The sequence below is a fragment of the Aotus nancymaae genome, unplaced genomic scaffold (assembly GCF_030222135.1).
Source record: "Aotus nancymaae isolate 86718 unplaced genomic scaffold, 86718_ANA_hifiasm-v0.15.2.pri h1tg000064l_1, whole genome shotgun sequence".
Lineage (NCBI taxonomy): Eukaryota > Metazoa > Chordata > Mammalia > Primates > Aotidae > Aotus > Aotus nancymaae.
The window spans coordinates 13,098,476-13,125,114 of record NW_026988479.1 but is presented as its reverse complement, the minus strand read 5'-3'; the positions used below and the strand labels follow the sequence as shown (position 1 = coordinate 13,125,114).

Here is a 26,639-nt window from a genome sequence, read left to right as displayed (position 1 = left end):
TGGTCTCTAACTCCTGTACCCAAGTATCTGCCTGCCTCAGCCTCCCAAAGTGTTGGGATTACAGGTGTGAGCCACCACACTCGGCTTCTTTTTCTTTCTTTTCTCTCTCTCTTTTTTTTTTTTTTTGTTGTTGTTGTTGAGATGAGGTCTCACCATGTTACCCAGGCTGGTCTCAAACTTCCTGGCCTTCTTTCTTTCTTTCTTTTTTTTTTTTTTAATAAGATAGGGTTTCACCATGTTGGTCAGGCTGGTCTTGAACTCCTGACCTCAGATGATCCACCCACCTCGGCCTCCCAAAGTGCTAGGATTACAGGCGTGAGCCACCACACCCAGCCACTTCCTGGCCTTCTTAAGTGATTCTCCCGTCTCGGCCTCCCAAAGGTATATTTTCCTTTTAATCTAGACTGAGCAACTACGGAATTCCATTGTCCAGGTGAAGTGATGCTGTGCTTGAATTTACTGAGCTAGGGAAATAGGCTCATGAACAAGTTTCCCTCATTGAGTTGATCACTTTTTCAGCAGATTTGCAAGATCCATCATCAGATTGTGGCCAATCTGCCTGTCTTGGGCCCTGAATCTATGGAACCTGGGGGTTTTACTGTTCTGTCACCTTAATGATAGCCAGCTTGTTAAGGATGAACCAAAAGGGAAGGAGTGTAGGGTTGTAACTAATGAATCTGAATGAGGCTGTGTTGCCTTGGAATGAATCCTTAACAGGAAGGTGATGGATGTGGAAACATCCAAATTCCTGTAGTTTCTGGCTCAGGGTCCATGTGGGAAGATTGGTTGGTGTGATTGATTGCTCTGAAGGTAAGATGGATGAGGGTGGGAGAGGCTTGGAAGGAGACAAGACCAGGAGACTGAGTTTTTTGGGGAAGCAGACAAACTTCAGGGGATTCCCGTTGCCCTGAGATTTCTTGGTGAAAACCTCTGATATAATCCTACAGTAAACACAAAGCTTGTTCTCCTGGAATGACTTTTTGAACAGGGCAGCAAGGATGGTTTTGCTTCTGAAAATCCCTCCTACGATTATTGGGATACATCAGTAAGGTCCTGGGGAAAAAGTCAAAGCATCAGCTGCCTGGGTTATTTGGATGGAGAGTCAGTTAGGAATGCAGGGAGGAAAGCTAGTGTGTTCATTTCTCTAACACGGTGTCACAACTCAGGCTTCAGGATGGGTGCTTTGACATCTGTATTTATGGATGGTTTCACCTCTGTGCTAGATAATTTTATTTTTGCTTTTTCTGAACCCCAGGGAAATAATCTTCTTTTGGTTGCCTATTTCCATTCCCCCTTCCACGACCACCAAGCAGGCACACACCACACATTTGCTTTCTCTGTCTCTACTGGAGCCTGTTTTTTAACTTTCCATTGAAGGAGGGACAGAGAGGAAATCTGTCATTTCCTTGACATATGCTTCACTTTTATGTATTTGTCCTTATATCTGTTCTCTGACATCTGTGGTAGTTTTAAATGTTTCTCTTGAGATGCCAACTTCCTTAATGAACATTTCACCTTCCTTTTCACTAAAAAACAAAGTTGGTTATTCCTTTTTGGCATTAGAACAAATAACACATTAATTCTTTCTGATGACAAAAAATGTTTATTGTTAGGCAAATGTAAAAATATAGAAAAACACAAAAGGAAAACAAACCATTCAATTTTGGTATCACATAATGGCAAATGTTTGCACATTTTTAACAACAAATTGGATTCATTCTGAACATGCCATTTTGTAATCAGCGTTGTTCCCTTCTATCATGCATGTTTTCCATGTTACTAAGTATTTCTCAAGAATATTTTAGTGGTTAATAGTCTACTTTAAGTTCATGATTTACTTGTTCATCATACTTTGAACCCTTAAATTGTTCTCTAATTTAAAACAATAAGCTAGGGGTGTTTCCCGTTCTTGGTGATCATTTTTACTTTTTACTCAACATATTCAAAATATCTCCTCCCAGCATGGTGTAAGGTCTGTGCAGACAGCGGAGATTCCCAAGGCTGAGATACTCAGATTTAGGAAACCAGTGGGTAAGCTCCCGGGGCTCTCTTTATGGGAAACTACCCCTCCTCCAAAGATTGCCACTGGAAGATGTAGACGTGCAAATGCAGGTAGGTAGAATCCACAACTCCGCTTGTCTCTTGCCCTTGGTGCACAGACACCCCAGGATGCCCAAGTTAAGAGAGCAAACACACTTTGAACATGGCTCAAGTTCGAAGGGCTTCCTTACTCCCCATTAAAATAACATTTTCTAACTCTGGGAGTCTGTATTGTTTTCCTGTTGACCAGTGTCTGGGTCTCGATTTTTTATTATCTGCCAGATCAAGGGAGTTGGATATTTCTAGTTTCCCCTTTATCCTGGTTGATTATTGGGAGAGAGAAGCAGGGTTTCTTATGCCCTTTCTGATCTTAAGGTTTCCAAAGGGAGCAATAGAAGTCCCAGCTGGGTATGTCCTAGAAGCATTCATTGCAAAATAAAGCTGAGTTCTCAGTCTGGGAAAATAACCAAGGAGTCCCCAGCTCTCTCGGAACATCACTCTTATGGTACTTTGTCTGGGTAAGTCCTAGTCTCCTGTCCGCTTACTGCCACGAGTGCCTTTCCATGGCTCCAGAGATGGTTTATGAGCTGCAAAAACCCTCAGGTTATACTGGGTGCTGGTTTCCCCAGGCTTAAGTGGGAAGAAATTATTTTCTTTTGCCTTTCTTTTTTTTCTTTTATCGTTTTCTTTTTCTTTTTTTTTTTTCTGAGACAAGGTCTCAATTCTGTTGCCCAGGCTGAAGTGTAATGATGCAATCACACCTCACTGTAGTCTCGATCTCCTGGGCTCAAGTGATCCTCCCATCTCAGCCTCCCAAGTATCTAGGACTACAGGCAAGTGCCACCATGCCAGGACAATTTTTAAATTTTGTGTAGAGATGGCGTCTTCCTATGTTGTTCAGGTTGGAGGAAGAACTTTTCAAAAGTGCATACGTGGGGGGAGAAAATCTAACACTTTAAAAACTTCCCAGTAGGCAGATATGTGGTCTTTACCTCATTTATCAGCATGGATTTGTTTGTAGCTGGTCTGGAGCTAGCCACAGGCTACTCCTTCAGGAGTCTGAACAGAACTCTCATTTTTTGCTTTTATTCTTCTGATTCCCAGCAGCACTCTGGGTTGGACATGGTCTGAAATTTAAAGGAACAAATACTTTGAAGGTCCCTCTAGATAGGGACCCTAAACCAAGCTTTCCCTGTGGCAAGCTGCGTGAGTACAGGTGCAAAGACGGGAAGTAGCTTGCAGGAAAGATGAAATGGGGGTCTGCCAAAGTCAGGGTTCCCATTTCAGCCCTGCCAGGAATATGCTGTGGAATCCTGGGCCTACATTTCACCACCGATAGCAGATACCATGAGGACCACAGACCAACACTGTGATTTTCCAGTTGCTTTCCAATCTGTTCTGTCTGAGATAGAAGCTCTGTCCCCTTCCACTGACACAACCAAGTGAACGTGTGTGGGGTATTATCAGGCACTGCCCTTACTGGGGGACTGGGCACTGCCTGGGGAGCGTGTGCAGTAGTACTTCTTCACCATATCCCTACACTGGTCACACTTGACCGTACAGCACCACTGGAATTTGCAGTTACAGCTGCTTATGACCTCAGTTCTCCTCTCTTCCACCTGCAGTCCACACTCAGTGCACAGGCTCCCACAGCTACATTGCTCCCGCCTGGATGTGTTGTGGCTGTTCTGTAGGCACTCGCGACCCTCCGTGCCATAGATGCCCAGGCTGGAATTGTGGCTACAGTAATCTGGTGATTCCTCTAAAAAGATCAGTTCCGCCTCTGCACTAGGAAGGAAGGCCTCAGAGGGTGCCCAGTGGCTCTCGGCGCTGTTCCCAGCTCTCAGTTGCCGCTTATCCATTTCAATTTTCAGTGCCTGGTCATACTTGGCCTTCAGGTAGTCTCCCATCTCCCGGAAGTCAGCTAGCTGCAGCCAGCATGTCTGTACGCTGCAGCTCCCGGAGATGCCATGGCATTTGCAGGTCCTTTTCAAGGCGGCTCTCACTGCCTTCACAGAGAGAACATAAAAAAGAGAATGGCTCTGAGCAGGGAAGACCAAAGGTCAGTGATTAAAAAGAATATGTTAGAGCTGTGTTTCTTAACTTTAAAGGAACATAGAATTATTGGGGAAGCTCATGAAAAATATTTATTCCTGGACCCTACCTCAGATCTTCTCAATGAGGATATTTAGGGGGTTAAGGACCTGGGACTGGTGATTTTAAAGCTTCCATGGGTGATTCTGATGGAGAGTCAGCCAAGAGCTGAGAAGGTTACTAGAGCCCAGAAGCCTCTGCTCCAGGCCTAACTCTATCACTTGTAGAGCTTTTCTCTATCTGCCCAGCTGGAGCACTTTGGGAGGCTGAGGTGGGCGGATCATGAGGTCAGGATTTCGAGAGCAGCCTGGCCAACATAGCGAAACCCAGTCTCTACTAAAAATACAAAAAATTAGCTGGGTGTGGTGGGTGGGTGGGGCGCCTGTAATCACAGCTACTCGGGAGGCTGAGGCAGGACAATTACTTGAACCTGGGAGGCGGAGGTTGCAGTGAGCCAAGATCGCACCACTGCAGTCTAGCCCAGGCGACAGTACAAGACTCTGTCTCAAAAAAAAAAAAAAAATTGAACATAATAATGATCAAGGAAATACTCTGTAAATTTCAAAGGAAACTGTGATAATTGCCACAGTTATGGTCTTGAGGCTGGGGGTGAGAATATTTCCAGGACAAATATTGGATTGTCTTCTGGGTTCTTTCTGAGAGGGGAGGAAGCTTCTTGAGTTTGAACACTTATACCCCCAAGGCAATGAATTTCCCATGGTTGTACTTGCTTTAAAAAACCTCTTCCTGGCCGGGCGCAGTGGCTCACGCCTGTAATTCAGCACTTTGGGAAGCTGAGGCAGGTGGATTGCCTGAGCTCAGGAGTTTGAGACCAGCCTGAGTAACACAATGGAATCTCGTCTCTACCAAAATACAAAAAATTAGCTGGGCATGGTGGCATGTGCCTGTAGTCCCAGCTACTCGGGAGGCTGAGGCAAGAGAATTGCTTAAACCCAGGAGGCAGAGGTTGCAGTGAGCCAAGATCGCATCACAGCACTCTATCCTGGGTGACAGAGTGAGACTCTGTCTCAAAAAAAAAAAAAAAAAAACCTCTTCCTGGCTGGATGCAGTGGCTCATGCTTGTAATCCCAAGACACTGGGAGGCTAAGGCAAGAGAATTGCTTGAGTCCAGGAGATTGAGACCAGCCTGTAGAAATGGGAAAACCCCATTTCTACAAAAGCCACAAAAATTAGCCAGGCATAGTGGCAAGCGCCTATAGTCCCAGGTTTTCAGGAGGCTGAGGTGGGAGGATGGTTTGAGCCTGGGAGGTAGAGGTTGCAGTGAGCTGAGATGGCACCACTGCACTTCAGCCTGGTGACAGAGAAAGACCCTGTCTCAAAAAAAAAAACAACAAAAACCAAACCCAAAAAACCCTTTCCCCCTTTCCCTGGGCAACCAGGACATCTAGGTACAAGTTGACAGGGTAATTTCTATGCTCTTGGCTCGAAATCCAACTTGTTTCCAGATTTATATTCAGAATACTCCAGAGATTGCCACCCCACTAGAAGTCTTGGGGGAGAGTTAGACACTCCAGAGAAGCCTAGATCAATCCCAATTCCCCACAACCCAGACAGACTTTAGGACACAAGCCTGGACAACAAGGCCCTATTAATTTACTAGAACATGCAGTTGAAGTGATAAAAAATGTAAATCACAGAAGCAAGGCCTTGATTGTGTGCCTGCCTGTAGAGGGGCACAGCCAGCAGATAATGACAAGAGGACTAGACAGGAAGATCTAAGTTCACTGCCTGTCTCTGACACTTACTAGGTGCCTTGGACAAGCCAGTTGGCTCAGACTTCATTGGCTTTGCCATCCAGAGAATGAGGGTAGTCATCTCAGTCCTGCTGGGTAGTATGAGGAAAGAATGTATAAGACAGCTCTTGGAAAATTGTGAAGGGCTGCACAGATGTGAAGCTGTTGCCAGCACTGGCCACAACTCCTGTACCCACCAGTCTGCCGGCCCTGTTGTTGTGAAGATTCATCAGGGCTCTGGCATCCTTCCCCTTCTCCAAACTGTCCACAAAGAGTTTGGAGATCCTTTCCCCAAATTCCACGTTGTCACTGCAGCCTCCCCAGATCCAGCCATGGCCTCCTAGATATAAAGAAAGAATAAGTTCTCCATGTAGCTCCCTGCTAAGTCCCAGTCATCCGCCAAACCATCCCCAAGAGCCCTAGGAGTGTAAAGCTATGGCTGAAGGTAAGACAGGGAAATGGAGGTGCTTGGGGTGGGTGGGATGAGTCCTGTTGCCAAAGCCAACTGCCCAGCCTTTAGACACGTCCCAGCCATAAGCAATTAGTCTTCTATACCCACTGTAAAAGTAGGCACACTGGGGCTGACTTAGATGCTCTCAGGTTCACTGCAGCTCAAACATTCTGGAATTCTGCACCATTATTCTGCAATCATCTTGTAAAAGGCTCCCTCATTAGTGATAAACCTGAGGAAGTGTCTTAGGTGGTCTGCAAATTGTGGAGTGGCTCTGGATTACGGATGAGCCATTCCAAGCTTGAAATACCAGGGCTAGCTTTAACTCTCATTTCTAATTGCCTTGTTGCTTTTAGAGCTACTTGCTAATACCTGGACTCATGGACCCAGGCTCAACCCTGAGAGTGTAAGACTAGGAAATCCTAGTCTTTGAGTCTTGAGATTAGACTCCTTGCTGGACTGTTGAGGTTTAAGGGAGCTGTGTCCCTTAACGTTTTCCTGAAAGACTAGCCTGCACTCAGCTCTGTAGCCCCTCACCTCTTCCCATCCCCATTAGAAAGACCAACTTACCTGTTTTTCCATTTCTTGACTCATCACAGCCACAGTTTTCGAAGTCACCCATGCTACAGTTCTTGGTGATGGTGTACATGACTCCAGCAGAGCTGATAGCATGTATGAAGGAAGTCTCTCTGGTGGCTTTGGAGAGAGAGAGGGGATTGACTGGAAACTTGGACCCTGATCACCCAAAGCAGAGGCTTTGGAAAAATGATGTTGTTTCTCTCCCTTATCCCCTACTTCCTTTGGGTTTCAGAGGATGTTTTTCTTTCTTTTTTTTTTTTTTGAGATGGAGTCTTGCTCTGTCACCAGGTATAGTCATGTGATCTCAGCCCACTGCAACCTCCGCCTCCCAGGTTCAAGCGATTTTCCTGCCTCAGCCTCTCAAGTAGCTGGGACTGCAGGCACCTGCCACCACGCCCAGCTAATTTTTGTATTTTTAGTAGAGATGAGTTTCACCATTTTGGCCAGAATGGTCTCAATCTCTTGACCTTGTGATCCGACCACCTCGACCTCCCAAAGTGCTAGGATTATAGGCATGAGTCACCACGCCTGGCCTGTTTTTTGTTTTTTGAGACAGAGTCTCAGTCTGTTACCAAGACTGGAGTGCAATGGTGTGATCTCAGTTCACTGCAACCTCCACCTCTCAGGTTCAAATGACTCTCCTGCCTCAGTCTCCCAAGTAGCTGGGACTATAGGTACATGCCACCACACCTGGCTAATTTTTTTTATTTTTTATTTTTTGGTAGAGATGGGGTTTCACCATGTTGGCCAGAGTGGTCTAGAACTCCTCGGGTTCAAGTGATCTACTCGCCTTGGCCTCCCAAACTGCTGGGATTACAGGCATGAGCCACCACACCTGGCCTATAATTATTTTATTAGAAATAGGGTCTCACTATGTTGCCCAGGCTGGAGTTGAACTCCTGGGTGCAAGCAATCCTTCTGCCTCAGCCTCCCAAAGTTGGAATTACAGGTGTGAGCCACTGCACCCAGCCAATGCACTTCTATTTGAAAGAACAATGCATATCTTTCCAGCCTCCTTACTTCATCCAGGCAGGAATGAACATCCCTGTATTACCAATAGGGAAAGTAAAAACCAGAGACAGAATGATGAGACCAATGTAATCCCAGCACTTTGGAGGCTGAGGTGGGCAGATCACTTGAGCCCAGGAGTTCGAGACCAGCCTGGGCAACCTGGCGAAACCCCGTCTCTACAAAAAAATATAAAAATTAGCCAGGCATCTCCATGCATGCCTAAAGTCCCAGCTACTCAGGAGGCTGAGGCTGGAGAATTGTTTGAGCCTGGGAGGCAGAGACTGCAGTGAGTCGAGATCGTGCCACTATACTCCAGCCTGGGTGACAGAGTGAAACCCTAAAAAAAAAAAAAAAAAAAGAATGATGAGAATGAGACCACTTTCTAGTTGTGGTGTTGGGATCAGGACCCTGCTCCCTTCGAGTCCAACCTTGACCTCTGTCCACTAGCCACTGCTGCTAGTCGTTAGGCAGTGAGATGCAGGGCCTGAGGCTGGCTTAGGAGAGGGAGAAGGACCTTTTCTCTTTCTGACTGGGAAGTTTGGGCCATGTAATAATCATAATAATCATGACTGCCACTTACTGAGCTCTTATCTCACTAAAGTTTTTTTTTCTTTGTTTTTGTTTTTTTATTTTATTTTATTTTAATTTTTTTATCTTACTAAAGTTTTTATAAACATTGTCACATTTCATTTCTACATACTCCCCATTCTATCTTATACCCCACAAGGAGATAGTTCCTTCTATCTTCTTCTTTTTTTTTTTGAGACAAGGTCTTGCTCTGTCACCCAGACAGGAGTGTAGTGGTGTGATTATAGCTCGCTATGCCCTTGAACTCTTGGGTTCCAACAATCCTCCCACGTCAGCCTTCCAGGTAGCTGGGACTACAGGCACATGCTACCATGCCAGCTAATTTTTCTACTTTTATTTAGTAGAGACAAGCTCTTGCTATGTTGCCCAGGCTGATCTCAAACTCCCGAACTCAAGCAATCCTCCTGCCTTAGCCTCCCAAAGTGCTGGGATTATAGGCATGATCCCAGCCCATGCTTGGCCACTTTCTCCCTCTTCTTTATTCTCTTTCCCCTAACTATTCTCGGGTGAATATTATTTTCAAAAATGACATGCAAACTATGGCATACAGTGGCTACATGGGTACACACACACACACAGACACACGCCCCACCTGAGGCACAGCTCAATGTGACATCTCAGCTTTTCTGTTGTTAGGATTTTATGGCAGTTAGCCATGTGAAACTTCCTCAGGGGCTGCAAACACAAAGCCCTTTCCCCATTTTTATTTCATACAACTCAGTGCAAGATCAGTGTGTACAAACACATAAATATAGGCATGCATTTAAAAAATAGAGTAATTTCGCCAGGCATGGTGGCTCACGCCTGTAATCCTAGCACTTTGGGAGGCCAAGGCAGGCGGATCACAAGGTCAGGAGATCAAGACCATCCTGGCCAACATGGTGAAACCCCGTCTTAAAAAAAAAAGAGAGTAATTTCCTCTGGGCACAGTGGCTCACACCTGTAATTCCCGGCACTTCGGGAGGCTGAGGTGGGTGGATCACGAGGTCAGGAGTTCAAGACCAGCCTGGCCAACATGGTGAAACCCCTTCTCTACTAAAAATACAAAAATTAGGTGGGCGTGATGTATGGCTGTAATCCCAGATACTCAGGAGGCTGAGGCAGGAGAATCGCTTGAACTCGGGAGGTGGAGGTTGCAGTGAGCCGAGATCATGCCATTGCACTCTAGCCTGGGAAACAAGAGTGAGACTCCGTCTCAAAAAAAATAATAATAATTTCCTACATTTATCTCATAAATAGAGACATCTCATATCCACCTCATTCAACCCATAGGTTACTTCTGATGAACTACACAGAACTGGCCTTACTGACCCAAATGACAAATCTGGGGTTGAGAGAGGGGAAGTAATTTACTCAAGGTCACACAGCAAGGAAAGGCAGGTCGGCAGGTCACCGGCAGCATTTTCATTTCATGTGCAACATGTCACACATACACACATACTGCAAGCCCCTCTCCATTCACATATATGCCCCTTGCACAGGTGAGTCCCACACAAACTTACCACTTCTCAGCCTGTTGTGGGTGGAGAGCTGGAGGGCATTTTCAGGGCAGTTCCAGCGTTCCCAGGCAAACTGGAACTTACACTCCTCGATGCCACTCTGGGCACCCAAGGCCACGCTAGTTGTGTAGGTCAGATAAGCCTGGCAAAGGGAAAAGGGCTGTGAGCTTCTGCCCGGTGTGGGTCATCTAGGATGGAGGGAGCAGGCAGGACTCAGATGGGCCAGCTCTCCATCGAGAATCAACTATAGGTTTCTCTGGATGAGGCTCTCTGGCACTGTCCCCTCCCCTCTTTTCTCCAGAAGAGTCCCCTTAGGGCCCTCAGTGGGTAAAGGAAGCCGGAGATCATCCTACCTTGGGACCTGCTATCAGGAAATTGTTCACTGACCTACCAAAAAGAGAAAAAGTGAGGCAGAGGTGAATGGGGATGAGGCAGTGGGGGCTTGGAATGAGGGTGGGAAAGGACTTACCAGGCAGAGGCACAGCATGTGGCACAGCATATGCCCACAGCTGCCCAGAGCACAGACAGCTTCCCCATCACCCTGCCTACCCCAGTGGACCAGGTCCAGCTCAGGGCCAAGTCCAGAGAAATGAGGAGAGGGCAGAGTCTTCCTCAGTATTTATGTGAGAAAATTCTGAATGGCCAAGGGGGAAAATCAGCAGCTCTTCTCATTTGTTTCTCACTGGCAGGGCTGCAGGAGCCACTGATCCAATGGGGGGATCAGGGAGGAGGGACTCAGTTTTCGAGGAAAGCCCCGCCCTGCCCAGCCCCTCCAGCCCTTCCCTCCCAGACTGAGAGAGAGGCTGAAGCTTTTCTCCTACCCTTGAGCTTTCTTTATTCTATATGTCAATTTTGTCTCTTCCTGCTTCTTTGGCCCATTTCTCAGAATCAAGTAGGCCACAGCAGGCTGGGTCCTTAACCCTGAAGGCAGGTCACCCATTCTTGGAGTTACAGTGTCCTCATCTGTCAGTGAGCCTCCACTCTCTGCCCTGCCTCCTCCCCAAGCTATTAATAATCATAAAGCAATGCCATCTGGGGCCCGCACCTACTCATTTACCCAAACCAGTGAGTGCACTATCCCTCCCACTCCCTTCCAGACTGTGAGGTGATGGAACTGTGGAACTATGGAGCAGGGACAGTTCAGAGTTCATCTCTGTATCAGTCTCTTCCACCACATTCTAGCAAAGTAAGTGCTGGTAAATTTCCTTCATTCCTAGCAGCAAATCTATCCTTTTTTTTTTTTTTTTTTTTTTTGAGATGAAGTCTCGCTCTGTCGCCAGACTGGAGTGCAGTGGCACAATCTTGGCTCACTGCAACCTCCGCCTCCAGGTTCAAGTGATTCTCCTTCCTCAGCCTCCAAGTAGCTGGGACTACAGGCGTGCGCCACCATGCCCAGCTAATTTTTTTTGTATTTTTAGTAGAGACAGGGTTTCACCATGTTGGCCAGGATGGTCTTGATCTCTCGACCTCATGATCTGCCTGCCTCAGCCTCCCAAAGTGCTGGGATTACAGGCGTGGGCTACTGTGCCCAGCCCACAAACGTATCCTTTTATATCTGAGGGTTAGATCTCCAATTAGTTGATTTCTCATATATCTGAGAACCAACCTTTGGGCTACGCAGAGCTATATTTGGGAAGACTGATGCCTTTCTTTCTTTCTTTTCTTTTCTTTCTTTTTTTTTTAGACAGAGTCTTACTCTGTGGCCCAGGCTGGAGTGCAGTGGTGTGATCTCAGTTCACTGCAAGCTCTGCCTCCTGAGTTCAAGGGATTCTCCGGCCTCAGCCTCCCAAGTATCTAGGTCTACAGGTGCACGCCACCACACCTGGCTGATTTTATTTATTTATTTATTTATTTTTTGAGATGGAGTCTTGCTCTGTCGCCAGGCTGGAGTGCAATGGCACAATCTTGGCTCATTGCAACCTCCGCCCCCAGGTTCAAGTGATTCTCCTTCCTCAGCCTCCCCAGTAGCTGGGATTACAGGCATGAACCACCATGCTGGATAATTTTGTATTTTTAGTAAAGATGAGGTTTCACCATGTTGGCCAGGCTGGTCTCAAACTCCTGACTTCAGGTGATCCACCTGCATCAACCTCCCAAGAGTGCTGGGATTATAGGCGTGAGCCACTGCACCCAGCCAGGAATCTGTCTTTTAGGTTCACTTTGGGTTCTTAGTGCTTAGGAAGGTGCCTGTATGAATGAATGAAAGAACCTATCTGTGACCCTAGTGGGTACCATTGGATATGATAGGGGACTAGAATAAAGGGGTGGAAGTCTTTCTTTGTTGGTGAAGCTCTTTCCTACAGCTGGGGAAGGAAGACTAGAGAAGTTCAGAGGAGGAGGCCAGGGATGAGAAGGAGAAAAAATAAATAAATAAAAAAGAAGAAGAAAAAAAGAGAAGTTCAGAGGAAAGCATAGATGGACAGTCACAGTTCTGATTCTATCCTGTGACCATCACAGCATCCAGATCACTTCTCAGCACCCTGGACCTGGTTTGGGTAGGAAGTGGAGCTCAGAGATCCCTCTACCAAAGGATTTCTAGGGGCCAAAGAGTCCCCAGATGTCTTCAGGGCAATTCACTCCAAGTATGGGCCAGGATTGGCATCAGTCTACAAACTGACTGTTGTCCTTCTGAAATAAGATAATTGTGAAAATAGAAGTGTTTAGAAATTTTTATAGCAACTTGGAGCAATTTTAGATATGCTAAACCTAAAAGGAAATTTGGGCTCTTTTTTTAATGTAGTTTTTTGTTTCATTTCTCTGGAAGGATGAGGACAAAAAGCCCTAATGGACTAAAGCTCTGCCTCCCAGCCCCAGCAAGCTCTCTTGCTTTGATTGCTTGTGGGCTTCTCTGCTTGGGGAAAATAGGTGTCCCAGACTTGAGTCACGTGAGAAAAGCCACTGAGTTAGCCTCAGCTGCCTTTTCTCTGTCTCCTACTTTTCCCAGTCAAGAAATCTAATTTAACTTTCACTCCTTAAGACGGCAGGGTTGATTTCCATGGCACTCACTGTGGGGTCAGAACAGGGTTAGTGATAGCTCTGAGGAAGTCCCCTGCCACCTTGAAAGAGTTTTAGGAGTAACTCGGCATTCACTTCCTGAGTGTACGTGATTGGGTCTTATGCTTCTGTGTCCCCCACTGTACCTGGCATTTAGTTGGTACTCTACAAAAAATACTCTTTTATTTTGAAGATAGTTTTTTGTGTGCAAACTGTGCTTGCTCCTGCTCAGATTCTATAAAGATCATACAGTTTCTCTAAATGGAAGTGAGAGTTGATATAGAGAGGCCTCTGCTCCAGGTATCAGGAGCCCTGGGCTTTGGCTACTAATTTTGGTATGACCATGGGCAAGTTATTCATCACTGTCTGGACTCAGATTCTTTTTTTTTTTTTTGAGACAGAGTCTTGCTCTGTGACCAGGCTGGAATACAATGGCAAGGTCTCGGCTCACTGCAACCTCTGTCTCCCGGCTTCAGGTGATTCTCGTGCCTCAGCCTCCTGAATAGCTGGGACTACAGGCGCTTGCCACCATGCTCGACTAGTTTTTTGTGTTTTAGTAGAGACCAGATGGCCAGGATGATCTTGATCTGACCTCATGATCCGCCCGCCTCAGCCTCTCAAAGTGCTGGGATACAGGTGTAAACCACCATGCTGGCCTCAGATTCTTCATCTATAAAATGAGAGAATGGGGAAAATATTGAAGGCTGAATGATCACTAAAGACTTTCCCAGCTGGGCTGGGCATGGAGCTCACACCTATAATCTCAGCCTTTTGAGAGTCTTAGGCAGGAGCATCGCCTGAGCCCTGGAGTTTGAGGCTACAGTGAGCCATGATCGTGCCACTGTACTCTAGCCTAGGTGACAGAATGAGACCCTGTCTCTTAAAAAAATACTTTCCCAACTCTCTGTCTCTCTTTTTTTTTTTCTTGAGACAGAGTCTCACTCTGTCACCCAGACTGGAGTGCAGTGGTGCAATTTTGGCTCAGTGCAACCTCTGCCTCCCGGGTTCAAGTGATTCTACTGCCTCAGCCTCCCAAGTAGTAGAGACTACAGACACTCACCACACCTGGCTGATTTTTGTATTTTTAGTAGATGGGGTTTCACCATATTGGCCAGGCTGGTCTCGATCTCCTGACCTTGTGATCCACCTGCCTCAGCCTCCCAAAGTTCTGGGATTACAGGTGTGAACCACTATGCCCAGCTTCCAACTTTCTTACACGTTGTAATCCTAATTTTAAAATTTACAGCCTTAGGCTAGGGCTCACTCCTGTAATCCCAGCACTTTGGGAGGCAGAGGCAGGCAAATCATCTGAGTTTAGGAGTTTGAGACCAGCCTGGCCAACATAGTGAAACCCCGTCTCTACTAAAAATACAAAAATTAGTTGGGCATGGCGGCTCACACCTGTAATCCCAGCTACTCAGGAGGCTGAGACACGAGAATCACTTGAACCCTGGAAGCAGAGTTTGCAGTGAGCCAAGACTGTACCACTGTGCTCCAACCTGGGTGACAGAGTGAGACTCTGTCTCAAAACAAAACAACAACAACAAATTTACAGAGTTTATTAATCCCAGAGGTGATTGTAGGCCAGAAATCTTATCTCTTCAGTTGGGAGCATTGGAATTATCTTTTGTTTGTTTGTTTTTGAGATGGAGTCTCACTCTGTCACCCAGGCTAGCGTTCAGTGCTGCAATCTCAGCTCATCACAACCTCTGCCTCGGTTTGAGTGATTCTTATGCCTCAGCCACCCAAGTAGCTGGGAGTACAGGTGCCTGCCTCCACACTTGGCTAATTTGTATTTTTAGTAGAGAGGAGGTTTCACCATGTTGGCCAGGCTGGTCTCCAACTCCTGGCCTCAAGGGATTTGCCCAACTCGGCCTCCCAAAGTGCTGGGATTACAGACGTGAGCCACTGTGCCTGGCAAGAATTATCTTATATATTTTTAAATCCCGCCGTTGACCATTAAATGGGCCTTTAAGAGGGATACCTGGAGGATAACCAATGCCTTCTTCAGAGTCCTCTGGGGTATAGCAACATAAGACCCCTGTACGGGACTGACCAAATTTTTCACTGCAGATAGAGGTTTCCTGGAGAGAATAGCGAGAAGCATTCCATATCAAGTCTGCAAATCATTTCCAGTCAACCTGTGCATCAATTTCCGTGATCCCAACTTTATTGTCTCATTAGCTTTTTAAGTTTTTTTTAGATGGAGTCTCTGTCGCCCAGGCTGGAGTGCAGTGGTGTGATCTCGGCTCACTGCAACCTCTGCTTCCCAGGTTCAAGAGATTCTCCTGCCTCAGCTTCCCAAGTAGCTGGGACTACAGGCGCATACCACCATGCCTGGGTAATTTTTGTATTTTTAATAGAGACACGGTTTCACCATGTTGGCCAGGCTGGTCTTGAACTCCTGCCCTCAAGTGATCTGCCTGCTTCCTAAAGTGCCGGGATTACAGCTATGAGCCACCACTTCCGGCCTCATTAGCTTTTAAGTAATGAGAAGCCAACTCTTGGTTTCTCTCTTGCAGGAATGGAAATCTAGAGCTGAAGCCTAGAGCAGAAGGTGACAATGGGGACAGATGAGCCTATGACAAGATAGATTGAATAGTAGTATCTCTGAAGCCCTGGTATGCTGATAAATGATTAGCAACTGGCTTGGGTGCAGGAGATAAGGTATGTATCTATGTATAATGTCAAGTAGAACATGTAAATAGATATGAGGAATAGGCATTTGCACCATTACCAGGTAATCCTGAAGGCCCTTTCCACCTCTAATGTTCCAGGATGATGAGATTCCAGGAGTTCTAGGGAAGCACGGAGGACTACAATTAATAAAGGACATACCAACGTCACCCTTGCTGTGCCCAGCTTCAGGAAATTCAGAGGCCATTCGTGGAACCTTAGAGTGTCTGAGCTAGAGAGTCCCATTTGACAAGGAGGCACCTGAGACCCATAGAGAACTTATTCAGGGTTACACAGTGATTTGGGGCCAAGAGAGCCTGGATTCCACCATCCTGGTTTGCTCAGGACCGAGAGGTCTCCTATAGTTTGGAGCTTTCAATGTTAAAGCCTGGAGAGTCTTGAGCAAACCCGGATAGCTGGTCACCCGACAGTGGAAGTATGCCTCCTAGGCCGGTGTTTCTTTCTAAAAATTCTTTCACTGAACTTCCCAAATCCTTCATTCCCCAGCATTTCTTTCCCAGGCTCCTTGCAGGGCCTTTCCCCTGAGCCTACAGGGGTTGATGAGACTGTAGGAGCAAGTTGCAGAAGAGTTGAGAGGGAGTAGTGAGGGGGCGGAGGTGACTGGAGAATGTCAAAAGACAAAGAGATAGGATTTCTGACTTTTTACACTTCTCTGCTAATTAGATAAAGGATCGTGGCAGGGGAAGAATGAGTCTCCATGCATATTCTTCTGAGCTGTGACAGGGAGCAGAGTTTAGGGATTTTCTGCCCCTGGTCTCCACCCCTCCTCCTTGGAAGCTTCTAACCCCCTGGGGATACTTGACTCCCAGTCCAAATGCCACAGCTGCTTGAGCTCCTGACCCTCCCTTTGGCCCCTTCAATTTAGCCTCAGTGACTTACCAAGTTGCCCCAACAATATGCTCTGGGAAAAAAGTGGGATACTTTAGTTTTCCTTTTTAGCTTCAGGGTTCTGGGTGTGGGCAGGGAAATGATATCCTCCTATGTGAAAATGGGAGCAGTTGGTGGTCTATTGGATGCATGGGCCTGTGAGGACAGGGGCACATTGAGTGGGGAGCGGGGGATCAGTCTGCAAGCCATGACTAGATCGGTTTTTTTTTTTTTTTAAAGATAGGGTTTCACCATGTTGGTCAGGCTGGTCTTGAACTCCTGACCTCAGGTGATCTGCCCGCCTTGGCCTCCGAAGTGCTTGGATTACAGGCATGAGCCACCACGCCCGGCCGACTAGATCTGTTTTGTGTTGGAAAGTATGTTTCCTTCATCAGTCCGGAAGCTGCCTAAGGCTGGGCCCTGCCAATCCCAGCCACACGGCGATCGCCCAAGGATAGGGACCTGCTTCTCCCATCAGACTGAAGTACCCAAATGCCAGAGGCTCCGTCTTCACCATTAGCCTAGGAAGAGTTAGACTTGGAGGGGCTCACTCAATACAAGGTTCCAATTGGCTAAAGCCTCTTATTTTTTATTCCCTCAATGTTTTAAACCTCCATCTCTGTCCTATTCATCTCTGGATAGGACATAGAAGTTCTCAATTAATGTTTCTTAATTAATTGCCAAAGAAGAAGGTTTGGAACTGGTTGCAGGATTTTACGAGTTTTCAGAGAAATATGCATCCATCCATTCATTTATTAATTCCAAAAATATTTACCTATTCAGTTCAGGCCAGTACTCAATACTTATGAGTTTAAGATGAATTAGGAGATATTTTCATCCTGTAGAAGTTCTCATTCTGGTCTGAGAGAGAGAGATGTTTAAATTATTTTTAATAGTACAGTGAGATAAGGAACGTTGGAAAGGTGGGAGGGATGGAAGTAAACAGGGATAAATAAGTAAACGCCATAAAAGGGACTTCTGATGAAGATCTGCCATCTGCTGGCAGTGAGTGGTACAACAGGCTCTTGTTTCCAGAATGTGGGTTCAGTACCAGAATTTTAGCCATTATCCAGTACCTGCCTAATGGATAGCCAGCCTAGTGCTTGGCACTGAACTGTAAAGCTTGTAAAGGGATCTTTGTCTTTGAAAAATTTGCACTATGCTTATGGATGTAAAATGTAATTGAAAAAGTTGTCTATCGCCTTCCGCCACCGTCACCATTGGAGAGTAGCAGCCATGGCTCTTCGCTGTCCTATGGCCGTGGGCCTCAACAAGGGCCACACGTAACCAAGAGTGTGAGCAAGCCCAGGCACAGCCGCCACCGCAGGCGTCTGACCAAACACACCAAGTTCGTGCGGGACATGATCCGGGAGGTGTGTGGCTTTGCCCCGCACCAGCGGCGTGCCATGGAGTTACTGAAGGTCTCCAAGGACAAATGGGCCCTCAAGTTCATCAAGAAAAGGGTAGGGACACACGTCCGCACCAAGAGGAAGCGGGAGGTGCTGAGCAATGTCCTGGCCACCATGAGGAAAGCCGCTGCCAAGAAAGACTAAGCCCCCTCCCCTGCCCTCTCCCTGAAATAAACAGCTCAACACCCCCTCCCCCCCAGAAAAAAGAAGCTCTAGCCAGAGCAATCAGGCAAGAAAAAGAAATAAAGGGTATTCAAATAGGAAAGGAGGAAGTCAAACTGTCTCTATTTGCAGATGACATGATTGTATATATAGAAGACCCCATCGTCTCAGCCCAAAACCTTCTCAAACTGATAAGCAACTTCAGCAAAGTCTCAGGATACAAAATCAATGTGCAGAAATCACAAGCATTCCTATATATCAATAACAGACAAACAGAGAGCCAAATCAAAAGCAAACTCCCATTCACAATTGCTACAAAGAGAATAAAATACTTAGGAATACAACTAAAAAAAGAAGTAAAGGAGAACTACAAACCACTGCTTAATGAAATAAGAGAGGACACAAACAGATGGAGAAACATTCCATGTTCATGGTTAGGAAGAATTAATATCATGAAAATGGCCATACTGCCCAAAGTAATTTACAGATTCAATGTTATCCCCATCAAGCTACCAATGACCTTCTTCACAGAACTGGAAAAAACCACTTTAAACTTCATATGGAATCACAAGAGAGCCCGCATAGCCAAGACAATCCTAAGCAAAAAGAACAAAGCCGGAGGCATCACACTGCCGGACTTCAAATTATACTACAAGGCTACAGTAATCAAAAAAGAATGGTACTGGTACCAAAACAGAGACATAGACCAATGGAACAGAACAGAGGCCCCAGAAGAAACACCACACATCTACAACCATCTGATTGTTGACGAACCTGGCAAAAACAAGCAATGGGGAAAGGACTCCATGTTTAATAAATGGTGTTGGGAAAACTGGCTAGCAATGTGCAGAAAGCAGAAACTGGACCCCTACTTGTCACCTTACACTAAAATTAACTCCAGATGGATTAGAGATTTAAACATAAAACCTAACAGCATAAAAACAGTAGAAGAAAACGTAAGCAAAACCATCCAGGACATAGGCATAGACAAGGACTTCATGCCTAAAACACCAAAAGCAATGGCAATAAAAGCCAAGATAGACAAATGGGATCTAATTAAAATTCAGAGCTTCTGTACAGCAAAAGAAACCATCATTAGAGCAAATTTGCAATCTACCCATCAGACAAAGGGCTAATAACCAGAATCTACAAAGAACTAAAACAGATATACAAGAAAAAACCAAACAACCCCATTCAAAAGTGGGCGAAGGATATGAACAGACACTTTTATTTTCTTCTTTTTTTCATTTTTTATTTTATTTTTTTTGAGACAGGGTTTCACCATGTTGGTCAGGCTGGTCTTGAACTCCTGACCTCATGATCCACCCGCCTGGGCCTCCCAAAGTGCTGAGATTACACGTGTGAGCCACCATGCCCGGCCAACAGACACTTTTCAAAAGAAGACATATATGAGGCCAACAAACACATGAAAAAATGTTCATCATTACTGGTCATTAGAGAAATGCAAATCAAAACCACATTGAGATATCATCGCATGCCAGTTAGAATGGCGATCATTAAAAAATCTGGAGACAACAGATGCTGAAGAGGATGTGGAGAAATAGGAACACTCTTACACAGTTGGTAGGAGTGTAAATTAGTTCAACCACTGTGGAAGACAGTGTGGCGATTTCTCAAGGATCTAGACATAGAAATTCCATTTGATCCAGCAATCCCATTACTGGGCATATACCCAAAGAACTATAAATTGTTGTACTATAAAGACACACGCACACGTACATTCATTGCAGCCCTGTGTACAATAGCAAAGACCTGGAACCAACCCAAATGCTCATCAATGACAGACTGGACAAGGAAAATGTGGTATATATACATCATGGAATACTATGCAGCCATAAAAACGATGAGTTCATGTCCTTTGTAGGGACTTGGATGAATCAGGAAACCATCATTCTCAGCAAACTGACACAAGAACAGAAAGCCAAACACCGCATGTTCTCACTCATAGGTGGGTGTTGAACAATGAGAACACATGGACTCAAGGAGAGGAGCATCACACACTGGGGGCAGTTGTGATGGGAAGGGATAACATGGGGAGAAATGCCAGATACAAAGTTAAATAAATAAATTTTTAAAAATACTTAATGTAAAAAAAAAAAAAGTTGTCTATCAACCAAGTAACACATACTTGAATGTGCACACACACAAAAAACGCTTTTAAAAAAAGCATAGGTCAGGCGTAGTGGCTCACGTCTGTAATCCCAGCAATTTGGGGTCCAAGACTCTTTCAAAGGCCAAGTTGGATGAGAGACTCTCATTTTTTGCATTGCATATTTCCATGTTTTATTAATTTTTTTGGTAACAACCATGAATTAAATTTTTTTTTAAAAAATCTACATGGAGTCTTGCTCTGTTGCCCAGGCTGGAGTACAATGGCATGATCTCAGCTCACTGCAATCTCCGCCTCCTGGGTTCAAGTGATTCTCTTGCCTCAGGCTCCTCAGTAGCTAGGATTACAGGCACGCACCACTATGCCTGCCTAATTTTTTGTATTTTTAGTAGAGACGGGATTTCACCATGTTGGCCAGGCTGGTCTCGAGCTCCTGACCTCAAATGATCTACCCGCCTTGGCCTTCCAAAGTGCTGGGATTACAGGCATGAGCCACAGTGCCTGGCCTTAATTTTCTATATTCTCTTTTTCTTTCTTTTTTTTTTTGAAACAGAGTCTCGCACTGTCTGCGGGCTGGAGTGCAATGGCACCATCTCAGCTCACTGCAACCTCTGCCTCCCGGGTTCACGAGATTCTTCTGCCTCAGCCTCCCAAGTAAGTGGGATTACAGACACACGCCACCACATCCAGCTAATTTTTCTATTTGTAGTAGAGATGGGGTTTTACTATGTCGGCCAGACTGGTCTCAAACTCCTGACCTCATGATCCGCCTGCCTCAGCCTCCCAAAGTGCTGGGATCACAAGTGTGAGCCACCGTGTCTGGCTCTATGTTCTCTTTTTCTACAGTTATTTCTGGATGTGTAAGGGGTAGGGGATATTGGACCTCCTGCACTAATTTTTCTCATTTTCTTATCTTTTATTTCCTGTTTTCCATTTTTTGTTCTGTTGTTTAGGAGAGTTCCTCAATTTTATCTTCCCATTCTTACGTTGAATTTCTAAAAATTTCTGTATCAAATACTTAATACCTAAGCCTTTTCCCTTACTCTCTGAATATTCCTTTTTTTTTTTTTTTTTTTTGAGATAGAGTCTCACTCTGTCACGGGCTGGAATGCAGTGTTACAAATCTCAGCTCACTGCAACCTCTGCCTACTAGGTTCAAGCAATTCTCCAGCCTCAGTCTCCCAAGTAGCTGGGATTACAAGGCTGCATCACCACACCTGGCTAATTTTTGTATTTTTAGTAGAGACGGTGTTTTGCCGTATTGCCCAGGGTGGTCTCGAACTCCAGACCTCAGGTGATCTGCCCGCCTCAGCCTCCCAAAGTACTGGGATTACAGGTGTGAACCACCAGGCCTGGCCTGAATATTCCTTTTTCATAGTAGTCTGTCCTTATTTTATGATTGTAATATCTTCTTTTAACTCTCTAAGGATACGATTTTTAAAACTTCTGTCTCCTATTTTATTTCTTCTAAATTCCTTTTTATCTATAATGTTAGAGCCTTTTCTCAAAAGCCTAGCGATGCTTGGCTGTTCATTCATGCTTAATAATGAAGAAATAAAAAGCTCTTTGTATCTGGATATGGCTTGTTGAATAGTGTGCTTCACTCCAGAGAGTTAAGATAGGCTCCTAGCTAGTTCACTGGGGAATCCTAAGCATCAGTATCTTTAAGTCTTTTCTCTAGGGCTAGTTTTACCAGAGGTCTTTTAGTCTACAACTCAATAGGTGAAAAATCTTTCATTTTAACTTGTATTTTTTATTTATTTACTTTTTAGACAGAGTCTTGCTCTGTCGCCAGGTACCAGGCTGGAGTGCAGTGGCGAGATCTTGGCTCACTGCAACCTCCACCTCCTGGGTTCAAGCAATTCTCCTGCCTCAGCCTCCCGAGTAGCTGGGACTACAGGCGTGCCACTACGCCCAGCTAATTTTTGTATTTTTAGTAGAGATGGGGTTTCACCATGTTGGCCAGATGGTCTCGATCTCTTGACCTCGTGATTTGCCCACCTCAACCTCCCAAAGTGCTGGGATTACAGGCGTGAGCCACTGCGCCTGGCCAAAAATAAAAAGACAATGATATTATTATTATTATTATTATTATTATTTTGAGATGGAGTTTTGCTGTTGTTGCCCAGGCTGGAGTGCAATGGCATGGTCTTGGCTCACTGCAACCTCTGCCTCCCAGGTTCAAGTGCTTCTCCTGCCTCAGCCTCCCAAGTAGCTGGGATTACAGGTGCCTGCCATCACACCAAGCTAATTTTTGTATTTTAGTAGAGACGGGGTTTCACCATGTTGGCCAGGCTGATCTTGAACACCTGGACTCAAGTGATCCACCTACCTCAGCCTCCCAGAGTGCTGGGATTACAGGCATCAGTCACTGTGCCCAGCCAAAAAATATATATTTTGAGTACCAGGAACCAGGTTAGATGCTGGGAATATATCTCTGTTGCCCAGGCTGGAGTGCAATGGTGCGATCTCAGCTCACTGCAACTTCTGCCTCCTGGGCTCAAGCCAGTCTCCTGCCTCAGCCTTCCAAGTAGCTGGGATTACAGGTGCATGCCACCACACTTGGCTAATTTTTGTATTTTTAGTAGAGACAGGGTTTCACCATGTTGGTCAGGCTGGTCTTGAACTCCTGACCTCGTGATCCACCCGCCTCAGCCTTCCAAAGTGTTGGGATTATAGACGTGAGCCTTGATGTCAGGCCTGCCTTTTTTTTTTTTTTTAAATTAGCATATCTTTGGCAGTTTGCATTAAAAATAGAGGCTGTAGCTATGATGATAACCTTAAAAAATAAGTTGCAGAGGCCAGGCGACATGGCTCACACATGTAATCCCAGCACTTTGGGAGGCCGAGGTGGGAGGATCACCTAAGGTCAGGAGTTGGAAACCAGCCCGACCAACATCGAGAAACCTCATTTCCACTAAAAATACAAAAACTTGAACGGGCATGGTGGCGCATGCCTGTATTCCCAGCTATTCGGGAGGCTGAGGCAGAAGAATTGCTTGAACCTGGGAGGCGGAGGTTGCGGTGAGTAGAGATTGTACCGTTGCACTCCAGCCTGGGCAACATGAGGGAAACTGTATAAAAAAAAATTGCAGAAAACAAGATCAATTTATTGCCAATCTTTCCCAAGGTGTTTTTAATTTTTAGTATCCTTTTTGGTCTTTGCCCCTCTGACAATTCCATGGTTGGTTTAGAAAATGACTGATAATTCACTCTGCCTCTTCCTACCTAACCCATGTTTATCAATCTGTTGCAGGTGGCTTCATTTTGGTTCAAAAGGCACTGAGCACTTTTTCAAGAGAGGCGATACAAACTTCCTCATAACCACTGTCTAGCTACCTATGCCTAAGAAAAATGTTAGGGAAAGGTCTGTTGTTCCCCATCTACCCCTTTTCCTAATTTTAAAACAAGGAGCATTGAGGGAGGGAAGGAGCCCCACGTGGAGTTCTATGTTTCTGAAAAGGGTTAATTTACTAGCAAGCAAGCCTGGCCCAGAGTCTTTGCAGCCAATGGAGGCTCACCCTGATGAGGTAATGCTTTCAGCTCATGTTTCATTGGTTGCCTTTCTCATTACTAGGCGTTCTCGGAGGCTGGGAAGTGGAGAGGGCTAGTTTTAGGGCTAATGGGAGCTTTTTCCTCGTGACAGGTGATGCTTACAGAAATGCTTGGAGCTACTCTTGGAAATCTGTTTCCTCTTTTCAGATGCCTGCATCTTGAGCCAGTTATTCCACCTGGGGCTCTAAGGGTGTCTTCTAGTCTGGTTCTTGTCCCCAACCCACTGTCAGCTCCTAGGGTTCTCAGCAATGAGAACATGAATGTGATGAAGTTGACTTAAACCCTGATGAGCCGGAGCTGGAAGGAAAGCCTGCCCGACCTCGGATGAATACATCCCATTACTTTTGTCAGCCTGGGACCTTGGAATCTAGCAGCTCTTCACTTCTGAACCCTCTTTGACCGGGGAGCAGAAGCACTGGCTGTGAGTCAGGCTGACTGCCTCTATACCTCCCCGACAAAGTTTTAGGGGTGGTGAGGAAAACTGGGGCTTCCTTCCAGCCATCTTTCCTCTGTCCATGGTCTTCTATTTTGCTTACCTCCATTCTGGGAAATTGTATTGTCTACACTGTAGGGGCCCATGTAAGTCCTTTGACAAGCAAACAATTGTTTACCGTGTTTCTGAAAGAACTTGGAGAGCTCTTGGCCCTGCTTTTTATTTTTTATTTTTGGCCCTGCTTTTACATCAAGATCTGTATCAACTTCCTGGCAAGGAGGGAGGAAGCACCAGATTCTAGGCTGTATGTAAACTGGGAAACGAGGCTGGGAAGATGAAGTAATTGTGGATGAAGTGGGGATAATAGACAAGTGCTTGTTTCTGACAATCAGCCTAATTTTTGCCCATAAACTTCATGCTGCTTTTTACACACTTAAGAATTAGACAACAAAGAACCAAGAGGGTATATTTCGTATGGTTGAACTCTGAAGTTTTTCAGGGCCGACTTGTAAAGAAGTGGACATTGTACGTATGAATAGGACTTTACAACCACATGGGGGAAAATTAGTAGAGGCTTCTAAGAGAGAACTGAAGCAGAACAGATTCTGTGGGCTCTGAGAGCTGAGGGAGACAGCATTGCAGAGGTGAACAGGCTCCCTGGGTCACTCTGAAGAGTAGATGATCAAACTGATTTGAAGCAAAATTTAGCTGTAAGCATCAGTCCTGCTTTTCATGGTTGAACTTCACAGAATGAGATTCTGGGAGTCGAAGTGAATAACATTTTATGCCATTTTACTGTGTAATTCTGGGAAAGGAGCTCTTTTTCTGTGACCCAGTTTAACTGTCTAAAAATAAAGAAATCACCCTGAATTCAAAGGAAGCATCTGTAAGTGAAAGGCTTACTCTTAAGTGTTTAAAAGCTTGCCTACGGCATTTAAGATTCTGATGATACTGTCTGAAATATCCTGAAACTAACCCCGTTCAGGCCTCCACCCACAGGATAAAGGTCTTCTTTTCATCCTGGTCTCACTCCACCCCTCCCACCCCCAGCTGACAGGGATCTGACCCTCCCTAGATTAATCACAGAAAACATGAAAGACCAGGAAGAAAAGGCATAGTAAAAAGTAGGAGGCTTCCACATCAACGTGGGATCGTAATATGTATTCACAGGATGATCAGTTAATACATTTGAGAAAGTGCTTTGTAAACTCTTGCCATGATAACAAATGGGATTATGCTCCTAAAAGAATAGGAACTGTGTTTTACTCATTGTGTTCTAGCCCAGGGCCCGTCACTTTTTTGGGGGTGACTTTTTATTGGATTTTTTTTTTTTTTTTTTTTTTGAGACAGGGTCTCACTATGTTGCCCAGGCTGGTCTTGAACTGCTGGACTTAAGCAATTCTCCTGCCCAAAGTGTTGAGATTACAGGCTAGGCTTGAGCCACTGTGCTGGTGAAAAACTGGTGAAAAATTTTAATTATATGCAGGTAGAAAGAATAGTTTAAAGTGACTCCATATATCCATCTCCCAGCTTCAGACTATTAATAACCCATCACATAGGTGCTTAATGTTTTGAGGAGAAAAGAGGGGAGTTTGGTAGTTTCTTAGACATACTTTGCTCTATCTTTCTTTCTTGGGAAGATTATGATCAATATGAACCATAAATCAGAAAAATTACATTTCCTGTACTTCACATTAGGTTAATCACATTTGAGAAAAACCAAAAGTGAAATTCTTTTTTTTTTTTTTTTGAAACGGAGTTTCATTCTTGTTGCCCAGGCTAGTGTGCAGTGGTACAATCTTGGCTCACTGCAACCTCTGCCTCCCGGGTTCAAGCGATTCTCCTGCCTCAGCTTCTTGAGTAGCTGGGATTACAGGCATGCGCCACCACACCCAGCTAACTTTGTATTTTTAGTAAAGACAGTTTTATCATGTTGGTCAGGCTGGTCTCAAACTCCTGACCTCAGGTGATCCACCCGCTTCAGCCTTCCAAAAGTGCTGGGATTACAGGCGTGAGCCACCACACCTGGCCAGAAATTCTTTTTTTTGAGATAGGGTCTCACTCTGTTGCCCAGGCTGGAATGCAGTGGCACAATCATGGCTCAATGAAGCTTTGACTCCCCACACTCAAGTAATCCTCTCACTTCAGCCTTCTGAGTAGCTGGGACTACAGGCATGTGCCACCATGCCCAGCTAATTTTTGTATTTTTTGGGGTAGAGGCAAGGGTTTCGACATACTGCCCAGGCTGGTCTTGAACTCCTGGGCTCAAGTGATCCACCCACCTCAGCCTCCCAAAGTTCTGGAATTACAAGCTTGAGTCACCAAGCCTGGCTGAAAGTGAAATTCTTAGGAACATTTTTCATTTCTTTTTAATT

General features: G+C 45.4%; 1 protein-coding gene and 1 pseudogene across 2 annotated transcripts; one reads left to right on the top strand and one right to left on the bottom strand.

Moving 5' to 3' along the window:
* Positions 1–2,028: 2,028 nt before the first annotated feature.
* Positions 2,029–10,610, bottom strand: WNT8A (Wnt family member 8A). Of its 2 annotated transcripts, XR_010338749.1 has the most exons (8): positions 10,486–10,610; positions 10,370–10,403; positions 10,020–10,158; positions 6,910–7,035; positions 6,086–6,228; positions 3,521–4,049; positions 3,033–3,232; positions 2,029–2,494 (listed from the first exon to the last, which is right to left on the bottom strand). XR_010338749.1 is itself a non-coding variant. In XM_012434228.3 (6 exons), the coding sequence occupies exons 1-6, from the start codon at positions 10,551–10,553 to the stop codon at positions 3,504–3,506; spliced, it is 1,056 nt and encodes a 351-aa protein (XP_012289651.2). The 2 variants fall into 2 exon arrangements, 1 of the variants encoding a protein (XP_012289651.2); XM_012434228.3 differs by lacking the exons at positions 2,029–2,494; positions 3,033–3,232 and having other exon boundaries at positions 3,504–4,049; positions 10,486–10,553.
* A 6,200-nt stretch (positions 10,611–16,810) lies between these two features.
* On the top strand, positions 16,811–20,393 carry LOC105716137 (large ribosomal subunit protein eL36-like; annotated as a pseudogene).
* The last annotated feature ends 6,246 nt before the right edge of the window (positions 20,394–26,639 follow it).